We start from the raw sequence: 17,495 nt of genomic DNA, 5'->3' as shown, positions 1-17,495 counted from the left end.
GCAAAAGATACACAGTAACCCTCCAAGCTATTTGTGTAACTTCCACGAGAGACTGGTCCAAAATAAAAAGTCTGGACAACACTTTAATCACATGTAAGGTTACAAAACATTAAAAGAAAGAAAAATAAATAAATAAAAATAAAAGATACACTAGACATGAAAGATGGCTCCGAGTGTTTAAAAGACCTTTGTTTCAAATGAAAGCTTCCGGTGTTAAGTTTGACAGCTGTGCTCATGCCTAGTAATACTTGACAGTGGAGGAATGTGGAAGGAGCCGTGGAGGTCACCCAGCCTGGGGGCTCTGCCCAGCCCCTCCACTTGCTCTGTGTACATGTGTATATACCTGTTTGTCCAAGAACCCTTTACCTTCTGGGTCAGCCAAGTCCCATATCTGTGGAAACACAAAAATGCTCATAAGCATGACTGCTGATCACTGTCCATGTGTTAACAAAAACCAGAGCTGCCAACACCCCACCACCGGCCTTGCGGGGCAGGAGTGACTGTCCCCAGGTTGTTCTGCAGATGAAGAGGCCAATTCAGATCAGCTGAATGATCTGCCCAGGGGCACACAGCCAGTCAGCGGCAGGGCCCAGAGGACATCCAGGTGCACTCAGCTCCCAAGCCAATGGTGTTTATGACACCCTTCTTCCCCCAACAAAAGTCCACAAGTGGCCAAGCGCAGTGGCTCACACCTGTAATCCCAGTACTTTGGGAGGCTGAGGTGGGCACATCACCTGAGGTCAGGAGTTTGAGACCAGCCTGGTCAACATAGTGAAACTCCATCTCTACTAAAAATACAAAAAATTAGCTGGGTGTGGTGGTGTGCACCTGTAATCCCAGCTACTCGAGAGGCTGAGGCAGGAGAATCACTTGAACCCAGGAGGAGGAGGTTGCAGTGAGCCAAGATCGCACCACTGCACTCCAGCCTGGGCAACAAGAGCGAAACTCTGTCTCAAAAAAAAAAAAAAAAAGTCCACAAGCTATCAAGACCCCAAAAGTACTCGGGTTTCTTGTCTGCTAGCAAAGTCGTTGTGGGGGCTGCCACCTGGGCGTTTGGATCCACCAGCTGCAGTCTGAGAGGTCTGCAGTGACCAGGCCACTCCCCAGGAGGCCCAGCCCCATGCAAGGAGGCCTGCACAGGCTGGCCCTGACCTGCGGGAGGAGCTGTGAGGGCAGCCACAGAAGAGAAATCACTATTCATCTTCACATACCTTCCCAAGGATAATGTCCGAGAGGCCAGACTTCTTTAGAAAAAGCGCTGCTTCACTCGCTCCCACCCTCCCTGTGTATGCTGGATCGACCTGAGATGGGAGAGCAAGAGGCAAAATAACTTTTCAGCAAATGCAGCAGCAGGTGAAACAGCACCCGCCACGCTGACTATCCGATGACAGCGAACAGAAAAGGACAAAAAGCCGCTCAGCCGGGCTTCTATTCCGTACTGTGCTTTCAGCTCAGGCATGCTCTAGTTCCATCTGAAAAGACATCAGCTAAACTCACCTGCTTGTAATAAGATTCATACAACGAATTTCCAGTGGGAATCTGTAAATGAAACCACAGATATTGGTCAAAAGTGAACGCATCCCCTTGGGGAAAAAAAGGGTTGACCCCTCAATTTTGTCATGACCAAAATAGATGATGATAGTTAAGAGTCAAAATGTATGCACTATATACATCCTTTGAACACAGAATTCAGTTTATCTTCAGACACAGATATTATTATGCTTACCCGATTTAGAAAAAGTAAGCTTAATGTTCTTGAATAAATCCTAATTCTAGGGCAAACAATCCAGTCACTCAGGAAACAGCAGCAGCAGCCCAGTGTCAATTTCCATTCCTGAGCAAAGGGTTTTCAGCTCCTGGAGAGCTCAGAGGGAAAAGACACTCTATCCTCTGAGATTGTTCTTTGGCTCCGGAATCAGAAAAGAAGTTTCCACATGTCATCATGAATCACCGGGCCCGCAAGCTTTCGACCGGTTTCCCTAGCCTGGGTCTGGTTCTCTCACCCATCCCATCCATCCTCCTCCAGCTACCTGAATGCTCAAAGATGCGCACTGACCAGCCCGCGCCCGGAGAGTGCTGGCCAGTGACTGTTCCCACCACGGCAGGAAGGAAGTGCGGTGTCCTCAGCTTGGCACTGAAGATATTCCACTTCCCAACACCTCAGAGCCACAAGACATTGCTGTTCAGATCTAGGGTCACGGAGCTAATCGGGGCCACCAGAGGCCACACCTGGATCCAGCCTGGCTGGCGGCCAAGTCCAGACACTTCCCACCGTATCCTGACCTCTGCCAGAGGTCTCCCAGGGGACAGAAGGGACACCCAGGGGAGTGTGCCAACCTGGTGGGGAATTATGCAGCCCCTGAAATGCTGGCTGTAAAAGTTTACGTGTGTTGGTATTACAAACCTGCCGCTGACGTAATAAGCGATAAAAGTGAAGAATGCACAATGACGTCTAATTATACAGAATGGGTGTGTAAACAGCTAAAGAGAATAGCCGGGCGCGGTGGCTCAAGCCTGTAATCCCAGCACTTTGGGAGGCCGAGATGGGTGGATCACGAGGTCAGGAGATCGAGACCATCCTGGCTAACACGGTGAAACCCCGTCTCTACTAAAAAATACAAAAAAACTAGCCGGGCGTGGTGGCGGGCGCCTGTAGTCCCAGCTACTCGGGAGGCTGAGGCAGGAGAATGGCGTGAACCCGGGAGGCGGAGCTTGCAGTGAGCTGAGATCCGACCACTGCACTCCAGCCTGGGTGACAGAGCGAGACTCCGTCTCAAAAAAAAAAAAAAAAAAAGAGAATAGAACTGGGCGGGGAAAAGAGGACTGTCTCGGGGGCAGGATTACAGTATTTATCCAACAAATTCTCAGACTGCTGTTGTACGATTTCTCACGATGAATAAAACCAGGGGGACGTAGGCTCCTTCCAGTTATGGTCATTGGATTTGAACCAATATGCACCCACCACTTGCATATTGTTGTGCTACAAAAGGTCACTTCAAGCTAAAAATAATGCCCGGGCCGGGCGCAGTGGCTCACACCTGTAATCGCAGCACTTTGGGAGGCCGAGGCAGGCAGATCACCTGAGGTCAGGAGTTTGAGACCTGGCCAACATGACAGAGTGAGACCCCATCTCTACAACAAATACAAAAATTAGCCAGGCGTGGTGGCGTGTGCCTGTAAGTCCAGCTACTTGGGAGGCTGAGGCAGGAGAATCACTTGAACCCAGAAGGCTGAGGTTGCAGTGAGCCAAGATCTCACCACTGCACTCCAGCCTGGGTGACAAGAGGGAAACTCTGTCTCAAAAATAAAAATAATAATAATAATAATGCCCAGATTACGGTCAGCTTCTCTGGGGGACGCCAACACCTGTGAATGTATACAGAAGTAAAAGTTGTAATCCCAAACAGCACATTGGGAGGCCAAGGCAGGCAGATCACGAGGTCAGGAGTTCAAGACCAGTCTGGCCAACATAGTGAAACCCCATCTCTACTAAAAATACAAAAAATTAGCCAGGTGTGGTGGTGTGCATCTGTAATCCCAGCTACTCAGGAGGCTGAGACAGGCGAATCGCATTAATACGGGAGGCAGAGATTGCAGTGAGCCAAGATTGCACCACTGCACTCCAGCCTGGGCGACAGTGCGAGACTCTGTCTCAAAAAAAAAAAAAAGAAGAAGTGAAAGTACAGAGAAAACTACTACGACAAAATGAAAATAGAAGGAAAATAGCATAAAGATCTGAAAGGGGAGAGGAAAAAGTCAAAACAAAAAGAAAAAGAGGAAAAGAAAGGGGGAAACACTGAAAAGGCAGAAAAAACTAGAATAAAATGAAAAAGCAAGAAAAGCCAGAGATTTAGGAGCCATCATTTTTAAAACAAAGACCAAAGACATCATGGAAAAGACTTAGGAGGTAAGCGTATAGCAACAGCAGCCCCCGGATGGCTGCCTGCCTCACACTTGGAGGCAGTGACACCATCCCTGGTGGAGTGGTACAGGAAAGACTTGGAGTGGCCGTCACCCTTAATGTCTTACAACCTCATTAGATGACAGTGTCCAACCATCACACCTGTGTCACCTCCTGGGTTCAAACCCCAGCTTATTTCCAAAATATGTCTCCCCAGAGGAAGAAGACCCACAGAAAGGAGGCCAAGGCAGGCAGGCTGTTTGTCACCTGTCAGTAAAGGTGACAGTGGTCAGGTCTAGGCAGCAAACAGCACATCGCCTGCCATGGGTTCACAGACTCCAGAGGCCCTCACTTTAGATGACAAAGGTGCCCTTCCTGCCAACGATCAGAGAGGTCCGGATCTGAAGCACATTTTCAGTCGAGTTTTTTTTTTTTGGAGACAGGGTCTTGCTCTGTCACCCAAGCTAGAGAGCAGTGGCGCAATCTCAGCTCATTACAATCTCTGTCTCCTGGATTCAAGCCATTCTCCTGCCTCAGCCTCCTGGGTAGCTGGGACAACAGGCATGCGCCACCATGCCCAGTTAATTTTTGTATTTTTAGTAGAGGTGAGGTTTCACCATGTTGGCCAGGCTGGTCTCAAACTCCTGACTTCAGGTGATCCGCCTGCTTTGGCCTACCAAAGTGCTGGGATTACGGGCGTCAGCCACCGCGCCCGGCCCCAGGCGAGTTTTTTAACAATCTCATGGGAAGCAAGGGAAAGAGGTTTCCAAGCTACTGTGATTCCAGTGGGAAAAAAAAGAGTTTCAGTCTTTGAGGCACGCAGGGTTATTAAATATCTGCTCCACTTCCCAGGTGCTAATGAGCAACAACATCCGCAACCACGAGAAACAAGGCCCAGACTAATCCAAAAGAGCCGCTGAAGGATACAGCCCAGAGCTCCAGCCTCTGCCCATCCATGCTAAGGGCCCATCCGGCTCGAATACTTGATGACCACTGGGTGTCACTCTCAAAAGACCTACAGCTGAGGGAAAGCCCAGGAAGTATGGCTCAACCACTGCTCATCACTACGCGAGTCCATCTGGGTAACCTGGAACAATGACAGCGGTCAGAGGTTTTGATCTAATTACACATACGTCAGGTACTGCAAAAGCAGAAGGGGGAAGAAAAAAGGGAAAGCACCAGGCCTCAACTGCCACTTCCTCTTATGCCAGGCTTCTTCCCAGGAACGACAGAGTCACACCTGCACACTGCCCTGATATGTCATTGCGGCAGAACCGAAGACACGTTGCTAATGACACGAATCCCCAGCCCCAGGGAGTCGGTCCCTGGCCCCTTGTGCAGAGACCTCTTGGCCCCCAAAAGGAAGACCCACAGCTACTGGGAAAGAGCCCTCTGCATGCTGAGAGCAGCCTCTGGAGCTGCCCACCCATGTCTGACCCCAAAGTGAGCCTGGGGCCAAGCCCGAGGCAAAGGCAGAGAGGGGGCGTGCCAGGGGACGAGGCCTGCAGTGTAAGAGGCCGCAGGTGGTACCGGGGTGGCTGCAGGAATGGAAGGAAGTGCAGCAGAGCTGACCCGATGGTGTTCTCCTGCTCCAGCCCACTGTGCGGAGAAGACGCCATCTTCGCCTCTGCAGTGTGTGAATTATTGATGAGGTTCAATGTAGCTTTCAGCTCGATCTTCCAGTTGCTCTTCCTGTCTTAAAATGCTGAGACAACATGCAAAGTTCCTGTGACCTCCTCACTTATTCTCCAGCCCAGAAACAATTTACAAGTGGGATGACAGGGAGAGGGGCACATGGAGAAGGACAAGTTCACATCCTTCTGCTCTGAAGGCTTTAAAACACCACAATTTACACAAGCGCCTGTACCTGTAACCCAGGACAGCAGCTGAGATGGAGAAACCCAGCAGAACCACCTTGGAGGAGAAACTGTCTCAGGATTGTGTTCTAATGACTCCTTAGCAGAGTTCACCCAACTCTGATCCCTGCACGTGGCCAAGGGCAGGACGCCTCCTACATCGTCATGCCTGGTTGCCTCCTGCTGGAACTGTCACTCTCACTCTGCTAGCAAAGTACACGCTCTCGTGCAAAACAAACCAATGATCGTCAGCCTTGGTTCAAAATGGCTTTTGGAAAGCAATCCATTTTCACTGTAAAATGTTCAGAGAAGTACCTATAATCCTTTGTTTCATATCCAGTACCTCTCATCCTCCCAACAACGCTAAAGGGCAGGTAATATTACTAGTCCCAGTTGACAGGTGGGGAAACTAAGTTTGCCCTGCTCAGGACCACAACAGCCAATGAGCAATAGTCAGCGAAGCACCCAGGATGGGTGGTCCTGGAGTCTGACCCTCACCTACTGTGCACCCTGTAATGACAGCCCAGGTGTCACAGGGCTGGGCACCGGGCCACAGGACAGCCTCATGCATATGCTGGCCTGGGAAAATGCATGTCCATGATGACGTGCTGGAGCATTAAACAGAAAAGGTCAAAAGCCAACACTCGATTTGAGCATATAAACGGACTTGAAAGCCAGTGTTTTCAATGACCTGCCATTTCCCCAGGAAAGCTGAGACCCCATAATGGTTGTGTTGTTCAATGCCACTGCCAAGTTTTGCAGGAAGTTAGGCACATAACACCGAAACACATCTCAGTGCGAGTTCCTACTTAGAAGAACCCACGGATGCAAAAACATAGCCCAGAGTAGAGCTTGCTTGATAATCCTTCCACTTCTGCCTTCCCCTTAGAGGCCCCCACAGGCCTTGCACAACCATCACCCCACGTGAGCCCAGCCCTCCCGGCAGGCCAGCCCACATTCTGTGGGTGAGGTAACCTGGCTCAGTCATGTGGCAAGCACGTGGCAGAACTGGGACTTGACTCAAAGCATTCAAAAGGCATCAGGGAAACGCTGGGGCATGTCTAATCTTCCTGGACTGGACAGACAGCTGTCTCCAACTGCTCCATCGGAGGTTTCTACACCAGAGCTAAGGTAAATGTTACCAAGAGAAGGAGAAGACTTGGCAAGTGAAAAGAGAGCTTTTCCAAATCACAAGGAAAAGACATCTCAATTAAAAATGAGCAAAGAGGCCGGGCGCGGTGGCTCAAGCCTGTAATCCCAGCACTTTGGGAGGCTGAGACGGGCGGATCACAAGGTCAGGAGATCGAGACCATCCTGGCTAACACGGTGAAACCCCGTCTCTACTAAAAAATACAAAAAACTAGCCGGGCGAGGTGGCGGGCGCCTGTGGTCCTAGCTACTCCGGAGGCTGAGGCAGGAGAATGGCGTAAACCCGGGAGGCGGAGCTTGCAGTGAGCTGAGATCCGGCCACTGCACTCCAGCCTGGGGGACAGAGCCAGACTCAGTCTCAAAAAAAACAAAAAACAAAAAAAAAAAAAAAAAAAATGAGCAAAGAGAAGAGAAAGGCAATTCAGAAAGAGATGCAGCAAAGTTAGAAAGAGAATGTGCCATCTCGCTAGTAATTTAAGTATTACAGGGCCAGGCACGGTGGCTCACACCTATAATCCCAGCACTTAGGGAGGCCGAGACGGATGGATCACCTGAGGTCAGGAGTTCAAGACCAGCCTGGCCAACATGATGAAACCCTGTTTCTACTAAAAATACAAAAATTATCCAGGCATGGCAGCAGATGCCTGTAATCCCAACTACTCAGGAAGCTGAGGCAGGAGAATCACTTGAACCTGGGAGGCGGAGGCTGCAGTGAGCCGTGATCACGCCACTGCACTAAAGCCTGAGCGACAGAGCGAGACTCCATCTTCAAAAAAAAAAAAAAGGGGCAGAGAAGCTAAAACAATTCTGAAAAAGAGTAATAAAGTGGAAGGAGTCAGTCTACCTGATTTCAAGACTGACTCTATAGCTAGAGTAGTTAAGACAGCGGAGTGTTGGCAGGGGGCAGGCACAGGCAGTAATGCACAGGACAGAATGGAGAATCTGAGAAACAGACACACACAGATATGCCCAGTGGATTTTTTGACAAAGGTGCAAAAGTATTTCAGGAGGAAGGACAGCCTTTCCATAAAGGGCACTGGAGCAATCGGCATCCATAGGAAAAATATGGGCCTCGAACTAAAAGTCTTATGCCTCGCACAAAATGTAACTCAAAATGGATCATGAGCCGGGCGCGGTGGCTCACGCCTGTAATTCCAGCACTTTGGGAGGCCAAGGCAGGCGGATCATGAGGTCAGGAGATCGAGACCCTCTTGACTAACACGGTGAAACCCCGTCTCTACTAAAAATACAAAAAACTAGCCGGGCGAGGTGGCGGGCGCCTGTAGTCCCAGCTACTCGGGAGGCTGAGGCAGGAGAATGGCGTGAACTCGGGAGGCGGAGCTTGCAGTGAGCCGAGATCGCGCCACTGCACTCCAGTCTGGGCGACAGAGCGAAACTCTGGCTCAAAAAAAAAAAAAAGGATCATGAATTCAAATGTAAAACATAATCCTCAGGATCTAGGGCAAGGCAAAGAGCTCTTAGACTTGACACCAAAAGCCTGATTCATAAAAGGAAAGATTGGCAGACAAACTTTATGTTTGCACTGTGAAAGAGCCAGGTAAGGCCTGGCGTGGTGGCTCATGCCTATAATCCCAGCACTTTGGGAGGCTGAGGCAGGAGGATCACCAGAGGTCGGGAGTTTAAGACCAGTCTGATCTACATGGAGAAACCCCGTCTCTACTAAAAAAGTAAAATTAGCCGGGCATGGTGGCGCATGCCTGTAATCCCAGCTACTGGGGAGGCTGAGGCAGGAGAATCGCTTGAACCCGGGAGGCAGAGGTTGAGGTGAGCCGAGATCGTGCCATCGCACTCCAGCCTGGGCAACAAGAGCAAAACTCCGTATTTAAAAAAAAAAAAAAGGTTAAAAAAAAAAAAGGTCAGGCGCGGTGGCTCACACTGTAATCCCAGCACTTTGGGAGGCTGAGGTGGGTGGATCGCCTGAGGTTAGGAGTTCAAGACCAGCCTGGCCGACATGGCAAAACCCCATCTCTACTAAAAATACGAAAAAAATTAGCTGGGCATAGTAGTGTGCACCTGTAACCCCAGCTACCCAGGAGGCTGAGCCAGGAGAACTGCTTGAACCCAGGGGGCAGAGGCTGCAGCGAGCTGAGATTGTGCCACTATACTCTAGCCTGGGCGACAGGGCAAGGGCAAGACTCCATCTCAAAAAAAAAAAAAAAAAAAAAAAAAACCCAGAAAAAGGCAAGCTACAGACTAGAAAGAAAGGTTTGCAAAGCACATATCCAACAAAGGACTACTATCTAAAATACATACTAGAGAGTTCTCAAATTCAACAGCACAAAAAAGGAAACAATCAAATTAGAACATGGGCAAGCCTGGAGTCCCAGCACTTCAGGAGGCCAAAGCAGGAGGACTGCTTGAGCCCAGGAGTTCAAGACCAGCCTGGGCAACATAGTAAGACCCCATCTCTACATGAAATTAAAAAACTAGCCACGCGTGGTGGTGCACACCTGTAGTCCCAGCTACTCAGGAGACTGAAGCAGGAGGACTGCTTGAGCCTAGGAGTTCAAGACCAGCCTGGGCAACATAACAAGATCTGATTTCTAGTAAAATTAAAAAAAAAAAAAAAAAAAAAACGAAGAAGAAAAGAACATGGGCAAAAGATCTGAAGGCAAAAAGATATTTCACCAAAGAGGAAATATAGCAGATGGCAAATAAACATATGAAAATATGTTCAACATCATTAGCCAATAGGAGAATGCAAATTAAAACCACAGTAAGATGCCACTGCACACCTCTCAGAGTGGCTAAAATAACAAATAGTGACAACATCAAATGCTGGTGAGGATGCAGAGACACTGGGCCACTCATACACTGCTGATGGGAAGGTAAAAAGGTACGGCAACTCTGGAAACAGATTGGCAGTTTCTTAAAAAAACAACAACAACAAAAAACTAAACTAAACACGAAACTACATGACCCAGCAACTGTCCTGGGCGTTTACCCGAGAGAAACGAAGAGTGATGTTCACACTACATCCTGTATGCAGTCTTGGCCACAGCTTTATATGTCACTGCTCCAAACTGGTAACACCCTGCATGTCCTCCAATAAGTGAGTGGTTCAGCAAACTGTGGTCTAAGCACACCATGGAATACTACTCAGCAATGAAAACGAATGAACGGCTGACACACATGCAATAATCTGGATTTATTTCCAGAGAATTATGCTGAATGACAAAGGCCAACCCTCAAAGGTTACATACTGAATAATTCCATTAGATAACATCATTAAAATACAAAATTGTAGAAATGAACAGAGTGGTGGTTGCTGGGGATAAGGAAGAGATGGGCTGGGAGGGACGTGGGGGTGGCTATCAAAGGGCAACAGGAGGTACGTGTTCTGTATCTGGCTATCAACAAGATCCTATCTCTACAAAAAATGAAAAATAATAATAATAATAATCACGCATGCTGGCACATGCCTGTTGTTCCAGCTACTCAGGAGGCTGAGGCAGGAGGATCGCCTGAGCCCAGGAGTTCAAGGCTGCAGTGAGCTATGATTGTGCTACTGCACTACAGCCTGGGCAACAGACCTGTCTCTTAAAAAAGAGGAAAAAAAAGCTTTCAAACCTTGATTCTGTGCTCTGACGCCCTCCCCGGTCCATGTCATTCACCTTGCTGCTTTGCTGCATGTCTACACTCTCAAGGGTGGTTCTATTGCTTCTTGGTTCCTCTCCAGGGCAGGGAGTGCAGGCCTTACCCCTGTGCCATGCCCCACTGCAGGCCCTGAGTTCTGTCTGGGCGGGACAGAGTCCTTGAGCCCCAGACCTGTCCATCTTCTTCCATTTTTTTTTTTTTGAGACAGAATCTCGCTTTGTTGCCCAGGCTGGAGTGCAATGGTGCGATCTCAGCTCACTGTAACCTCCGCCTCCCAGGTTCAAGTGAGTCTCCTGCCTCAGCCTCCTAAGTAGCTGGGATTACAGGCACACAACAACACACCTGGCTAATTTTTTGTATTTTTAGTAGAGACAGGGTTTCACCATGTTGGCCAGGCTGGTCTCCCACTCCTGACCTCAGGTGATCCACCTGTCTCAGCCTCCCAAAGTGCTGGGATTACAGGCATGAGCCACCAGGCCCAGCCAGGGCATGTCCAACTTCTGCTGGTCTTACAAGGTGGTCATTTGGGTCCCCAGAGAGAATCCAGGACTCTTCCTTCAGATCCTGAACATAGCCATCATCATCAGTATCCCAGATGCAATACTCTACCACCATTATGCAAATGTTACTTCAGAGGAAACTGGATAAATGGTACAGACTCTTTTTTTTTTTTTTTAGATGGAGCTTTGCTCTATCACCCAGGCTGGAGTGCAGCGGTAAGATCTCAGCTCACTAAAACCTCCGCCTCCCGGGTTCAAGAGATTCTCCTGCCTCACCCTCCTGAGTAGCTGGGATTACAGGCACCCGCCATCATGCCCAGCTAATTTTTATATTTTTGTAGAGACGGGGTTTTACCATGTTGGCCAGGCTGGTCTTAAACTCCTGATTTCAAGTGATCTGCCCCGTCTCCCAAAGTGCTGGGATTACAGGCATGAGCCACTGTGCCCGCCCAGACTCTCTTACAACTGTGTGTGAGTCTGTGAGTCTACAATAATCTCGAAATTAGAAGTTTTATTTTCTCTTAAGAGACTTACAAGACCTAATGACCAAATGCAAGGTGACATTTGCAGACAATCAGGGAAATGTGAATACGGTCTTGGTATCCGATAATACCAAAGGCATTATCGTAAGTTGTGTAAGGTGTGATAAGACATGTGGTTATGTAAAGGAAAATGGTCTTAACTGTTAGAGATTCATGTTGAAATACATGAATCTCTAATTTGCTTCTAAGATTTAAAAAATTTCTAAGATTAAAAAAAACGGGCCAGGTGCAGTGGCTCACACCTGTAATCCTAGCACTTTCGGAGGCCAAAGTGGGCAGTTATCTGAGGTCGGGAGCTCAAGAATAGCCTGGCCAACATAGTGAAACCCTATCTCTACTAAAAATATAAAAATTAACTGGACGTGGTGGCAGGCACCTGTAATCCCAGCTACTCGAGTGGCTGAGGCAGGAGAATCACTTGAACCCAGGAGGTGGAGGTTACAGTGAGCCGAGATTATGCTACTGCACTCCAGCCTGGGCAACAGGAGTGAAACTCCGTCTCAAAAAAAAACAAAACAAAACAGGAGCCAGGCATAGTGGCACGTGCCTGTAGGTCCCAGCTACTCGAGAAGCTGAGGCAGGACTGCCTGAGGCCAGGAATTCGAGGCTACAGTGAGCTATGATCACTGGGTCCGTCAATGGCTACTGCACTCTGGCCTGCACAACATAGCAAAATGTCATCTGAAAAAAAAAAAAAAACCCTAGGAACTAAAGGGTGGTACAAAGAAATCTGCAAAATACTGATAACTGTTGTAAATGGGCAGTGAGTACCTGGGAATTCATTAAACCCTTCCCTCTACATTTATTTTATTTTATTTTATTTTTCATAGAGACAGAGACGTCCTTTGTCACCCAGGCTAGAGTACAGTGGTGCCATCGTAGCTCACTGCAGCCTCAACTTCCTGGGCTCAAGGGATCCTCCTTCCTCAGCCTTCCAAGTAGCTGGGTCTGTAAGTGCATGCCACCACACCCAGCTAATTATTATTTTTTATTTTTTTGTAGAGACGGGGTCTCGCTTTGTTGCCCAGGCCAGTCTCTAATTCCTGGGCTCAAAAGATCCTCCCACCTGGGCCTCCCAACCTCCCTGGGTGCTGGGATTATAGGCGTTAGCATGCCCAGCCATCGACTTTTAATGTGTTTAAAGGCTACCATTTGATGTGCTTCTGCCTTGTCAAGGAACCTAATGGCACAGGCTGCGTAAGGTTTTAAGTGTGACAAATGAGGAGAGCTTGGTCACAGACAGGATCGTGCTTCTGTCAAACAATACAAACTGGCATTCCTTTAAAACACACACAAGTGTGCCCTACCACAGCTACAAGATCTGCTACTGGGAGACTGAGAAGTGATACAGGAGCGAGGGGAGAGCAAGAGGGTTCTCTGTTTTCCCCTCTTGAGGGCACAGATGTAGACTGCGAGACACTGGAAACAGCAGAGGACTGGTTAAGCTGCTAATAAATTGCTGAGTCTCCATGGGACAGAATAAATATCTTACAGCAGTCAAAACAGCAGAATGTTTACAAATGGGGTCCAATCTTCATCAGCTTGCTAAGTGAGAAGGGTGCAATCTAGCAGGTACAGTGTGACCTGGCTTATAAGCACACGGCGTCCTATCGCCCCGCTATTGGAACCTGGAGGGACAGGGCCACACTTACCAGGATTTCTATGGGCCAGTTAGTTTGCTTCCTTGTGACTTCCTATGTTCCCTGGTGTTCTATGTCATCACGAGCTGCTTTTGTAAATTAGACAGAAATAGAAAGATGTACAAGGAAAAGCAGGATCTGAAGGAATTTTCATTGGATTCTCCCCGGGGACCCAAATGAGTGCCTTGTGAGACCAGTAGAAGACGAACATGCTCAGGGCTCAAGGCCTCCATCCAAACCAGACAGAACTCAGGGCCTGCAGTGGGGCATGGCACAGGGGTAAGGTCTGCAGTCGCCACTCTGGAGAGGAATCAACAAGCAAGAGAACTGCCCTGGAGCGTTTAGACACACAGCAAAGCAGCAAGGTGAATGACATGGACCAGGAAGGGCATCAGAACACAGAATCAAGGTTTGAAAGTTTTTTGTTTTGTTTTGTTTTGTTTTTTAAGAAACAGCTCTGGGCCAGGCATGGTGGCTCACACCTGTAACCTCAGCACTTTCGGAGGCTGAGGTGGGTGGATCACTTGAGATCAGCAGTTTGAGACCAGCCTGGCCAACATGGTAAAACCCTGTCTCTACTAAAAACACAAAATTAGCCAGGTGCGGTGGCACATACCTGTAATCCCAGCTACTTGGGAGGCTGAGGCAGGAGAATCGCTTGAACTAGGGAGGCAGAGGCTGCAGTGAGCCAGGATCGCACCATTGCACTCCAGCCTGGGCAACAAGAGCGAAACTCTGTCTCAAAAAAAAAGAGAGAGAGCTCTGTTGTCCAGGCTGGAGTGCAGTGGCACGATCATAGCTCACTATAGCCTCAAGCTCCTGGGCTTAAGTGATCCTCCTTCCTCAGCCTCCTGAGTAGTTGGGACCATAGCCATGCACCACCATGTGTAGCTAATTTTTTTTTCATTTTTCTGTAAAGATGGGGGTCTCACTATTTTGCCAGGCTGGTCTTGAACTCCTGGCCTCAAGCAATCCTCCTGCCTTGGCCTCCCAAAGTGCTGGGATTACAGGCGTTAGCTACCGAACTCACCATTCCAGAAATGGAATTGCTGGAGAAAAAACATCGCCTGCAGCAGGCTTCCTGCCTCGATGCACTGCCCTGTGGAGGATGCAGGTCTACGCCGAGCCCCAAAAGTCTTTAGGAGAGACTACCCAGCTCCATCTACACCTATGGCCTTTGTCCTCCCATCTTGCTTCACTAAGAGAAGCCGTCTCATGTGGAGTCAACAGTGCTGCCAGACAAATGTGAATTTGAGTCCTGTCCCGCTGCTGGAATGCTGTGCAACCCTGGGTTGGGGTGAGCAGCCTCTCTGTGCCTCAGCTTCTGCATCTGGAGATGAGGGTGAGCACTCCCACACACAGGGACTTGTCAATCGCCGGCTGTTGTGATTCCTGGTTTCCTCCTCATCGCCCTCCTTCCACTGGCTCCACGTAAAAACGTACCCTCTCCCCAGAAACATCCCTCCACCTCCAGCTACTGACCTCCCCTACCCTTCACATAAAACCTCCTGAAAGCCGGGCGCGGTGGCTCACGCCTATAATTCCAGCACTGTGGGAGGCTGAGGCGGGTGGATCACCTGAGGTCGGGAGTTCAAGACCAGCCTGACCAACATGGAGAAGCCCCGTCTCTACTAAAAATACAAAATTAGCTGGGTGTGGGGCGCATGCCTGTAATCCCAGCTACTCAGGAGGCTGAGGCAGGAGAATCACTTGAACCCAGGAGGCAGAGGTTGTGGTGAGCCAAGGTTGTACCATTGCACTCCAGCCTGGGCAACAAGAGCAAAACCCTGTCTCAAAAAAAAAAAAAAACCCTCCTGAAAAAGGATCCACCCTTGGATTCCCCAGCTCTCCCTTCTTTGGACCTGGAGATTTATTCGTTTGCTCACTCAATCAACACATGCTGAATTCGTGCTAAGAGGCAGCACTGGGGATACAAAAGTATGTAGGACAGAGTCCTGGGCTTCAGGCCAGGCGCAGTGTCTCACGCCTATAATCCCAGCACTTTGGGAGGCCGAGGCGAGTGGATCACCTGAGGTCAGGAGTTCGAGACCAGCATGGCCAACATGGTGAAACTCTGTCTCTACTAAACATATAAAAATTAGCTGGGCGTGACGGCTGGTACCCATAATCCCAGCTACTTGGGAGGCTGAGGCGGGAAAACCGCTTGAACCCAGGAGGCGGAGGTTGCAGCGAGCCAAGATCGTGCCATTGCTCTCCAGCCTGGGTGACAAGAGTGAAACTCCAACTCAAAAAAAAAAAAAAAAAAAAAAGAGTCCTGGGCTTCAGGAAGGGCAGGCGGGACAAAGTCAGCCCAGGACTATGGCACAGGGCACCGTATGACATGACTGCAGCAGTAGGCACAGTAAGGGGAACTCAGGGCCTGGGGCCAGGTGTGCCCTGGGACAAAGGAGTCAGGTGGGCTGTGGGTGATTTAGCACGGCCCCAGCCAGGTGGAAGGACACGCACGTGAGATGCCAGGGTCTGTGCACGCTGTGCTGAGAAGACGGATGTCATCCCCAGGGCAAGCAGAGCCTGGGGAAGGGGTGCTGCAGGTCAGCAAGCTGGGCATAGATATGCACATGAGATGGTAAACGGTACAGGTAAACGGTAGGAATCCGCTGCAAGGAGGTGGGGACCAGGAGCAGGGCTGGAAGGAAGTGATCAGAGAGAGACTGCCATGGCCCTCCAGCAGCAGGAGGCCTAGGGACTACAGCGACTCACAGTGTAGACACCCCAAGAAAGGGGACATGCCAGTTCCCTCAAAAGGAAGGTGTTTCCTTGGGATGTCCCCAGGGGCATTGAGGTAGAACTCTAATTGCCATTCCAGATGCCTTGGTGCAGGTATGGAGGTGAAAAATGGGACCCTCCCCACCCCCAGCCTCATGGAGCCACGACAAAGCATACAGACGGCTGCCAAGAGCTACATGGAAGAGACAGGATGGAGGGCCAGTCTGCAGCCAGCAGCAGACATACACCCAGGGCATCAGGAGACCTGGGAGGCACCCCCTCCATGGCTGAGCCTGTCGAGGGAGACTCGGTCAAGCAAAGCTGCGGAGCACCTGTGCCAAAGCAGTGCCGGAGACAGGCCTGCCACGGGAAGGGAAGGAGGAGGCTCCACCACAGGAAATGCCAGGGGAGCTGGGTCCTGGAGCGATAGAGGGGTGTGTAGGGAAGGGCTCAAGGGTCTTGTTCAGCCATGCAGAAGGCAGGAGGGATGGAAGTGGAACGGTGCCCAGGCAGGAGGGGAGCAGATTCCAGCCCTCCCTCCTGAAAATGCTGCTTAAGAGCAAAAGCAGATGAAGCCTCCGAGCAGCCCTCCCAGCTGCTGACCTGTGTCCCCTGGACATCACCCCTCCCGGGCATCTCAGAGAACAGACCCATTCCGTTCCATCTGTTTCCTTCCTCTGACCCATGCATGGTCTTCCTGGAGAGACATGGGAGAGCAGTCACCTGAGACTGGGGGAAGGGGGGGCACCAAGAGGGGCTTTGATGACTCAGCAGTGTGTCCTGCACAGCAGGAGCACCCACCACCTCCCACGAGGGCCCACTTCCCAGAGTCTCCCAACTTTCCGAAGTTGGGAGACTTCAGAAGTCTCCCAGGCCTTCCCAACATTCCTTTCCTGCATCGGCCACTCCTGGGCTCCAATGTCTCTGCCATCTACTATCCCCTAACTGAGCACACTGCCCGCGACTCGGTCGGGATGGGTCTGGCCTCCTGTCAGGGTGTTCCTGACAATGGAAGTACTCTCAGGCTACAAACCTGGGCAGCGTGGCCCGGGACTAAAAACTGCAGGCAACCATAACACAATGCCAAGTAGCTGCGTATCTAACATATCTAAACACAGAAAAGGCACAGGAAAAACACAGCAGTATAATCTTATGGGAGCGCTGTCACATATGCAGTCCATCGTGGTTATGCGGCGCGTGACTGTATTCCCTATGCCTGGGGCCTCTGCCTGCTGCAGGCCAACGCCCTGCTCTAAGACACCCCTAGGTTCCCCCAACTGAAACAAGTCTCTCCTGCCTCCACACTCCCATAGCTCCAAGCTTCGACAAGGGATACTTCCTGAAGTCAATTGGATAGAAAAGCTGCTGTAATGACTAGCCCCTCTCACTACATTCTTAATGCCTGGAGGGTGGAGGGGTCACGCTGTGCCCTCCTGGAAGCAGGCCTTTGGTAAATGTCTGTTGAGAGCGTGGGTGAAATTAAAGTGTTGAGAGAGGCAGGTGGTAGGCTGAGTGCAGGGAGGTGCAGTCGGCAGTGGCGAGTGGACAGACAGCTCCGTGGC

The 17,495-nt window shown here is 50.1% G+C and overlaps 1 protein-coding gene across 18 annotated transcripts in view; it reads right to left on the bottom strand.

Moving 5' to 3' along the window:
• The window catches only part of EPS15L1 (epidermal growth factor receptor pathway substrate 15 like 1), a 118,744-nt gene that overhangs the window by 87,984 nt on the left and 13,265 nt on the right, over positions 1-17,495 (bottom strand). For 15 of the 18 annotated variants that reach the window (XR_640784.2, XR_002518918.2, XM_009193779.3 and 12 more), the window contains exons 2-4: positions 1,498-1,539; positions 1,212-1,301; positions 344-391 (exon numbers count right to left, since the gene is read on the bottom strand). Coding sequence is in view for 13 of the 18 variants with exons in the window: in XM_009193779.3 (XP_009192043.1) it covers positions 344-391; positions 1,212-1,301; positions 1,498-1,539 (180 nt within the window). In the remaining 5 variants the exon portion in view is untranslated. Of the gene's footprint in view, positions 1-343; positions 392-1,211; positions 1,302-1,497; positions 1,540-17,495 lie in introns of those variants that run through there. The other 3 variants (XM_009193786.3, XM_009193783.3, XM_021930842.2) reach the window with 2 other exon arrangements.

This window comes from Papio anubis, chromosome 20 (genome assembly GCF_008728515.1).
Source record: "Papio anubis isolate 15944 chromosome 20, Panubis1.0, whole genome shotgun sequence".
Lineage (NCBI taxonomy): Eukaryota > Metazoa > Chordata > Mammalia > Primates > Cercopithecidae > Papio > Papio anubis.
This window is presented reverse-complemented; position numbering and strand designations above follow the sequence as displayed.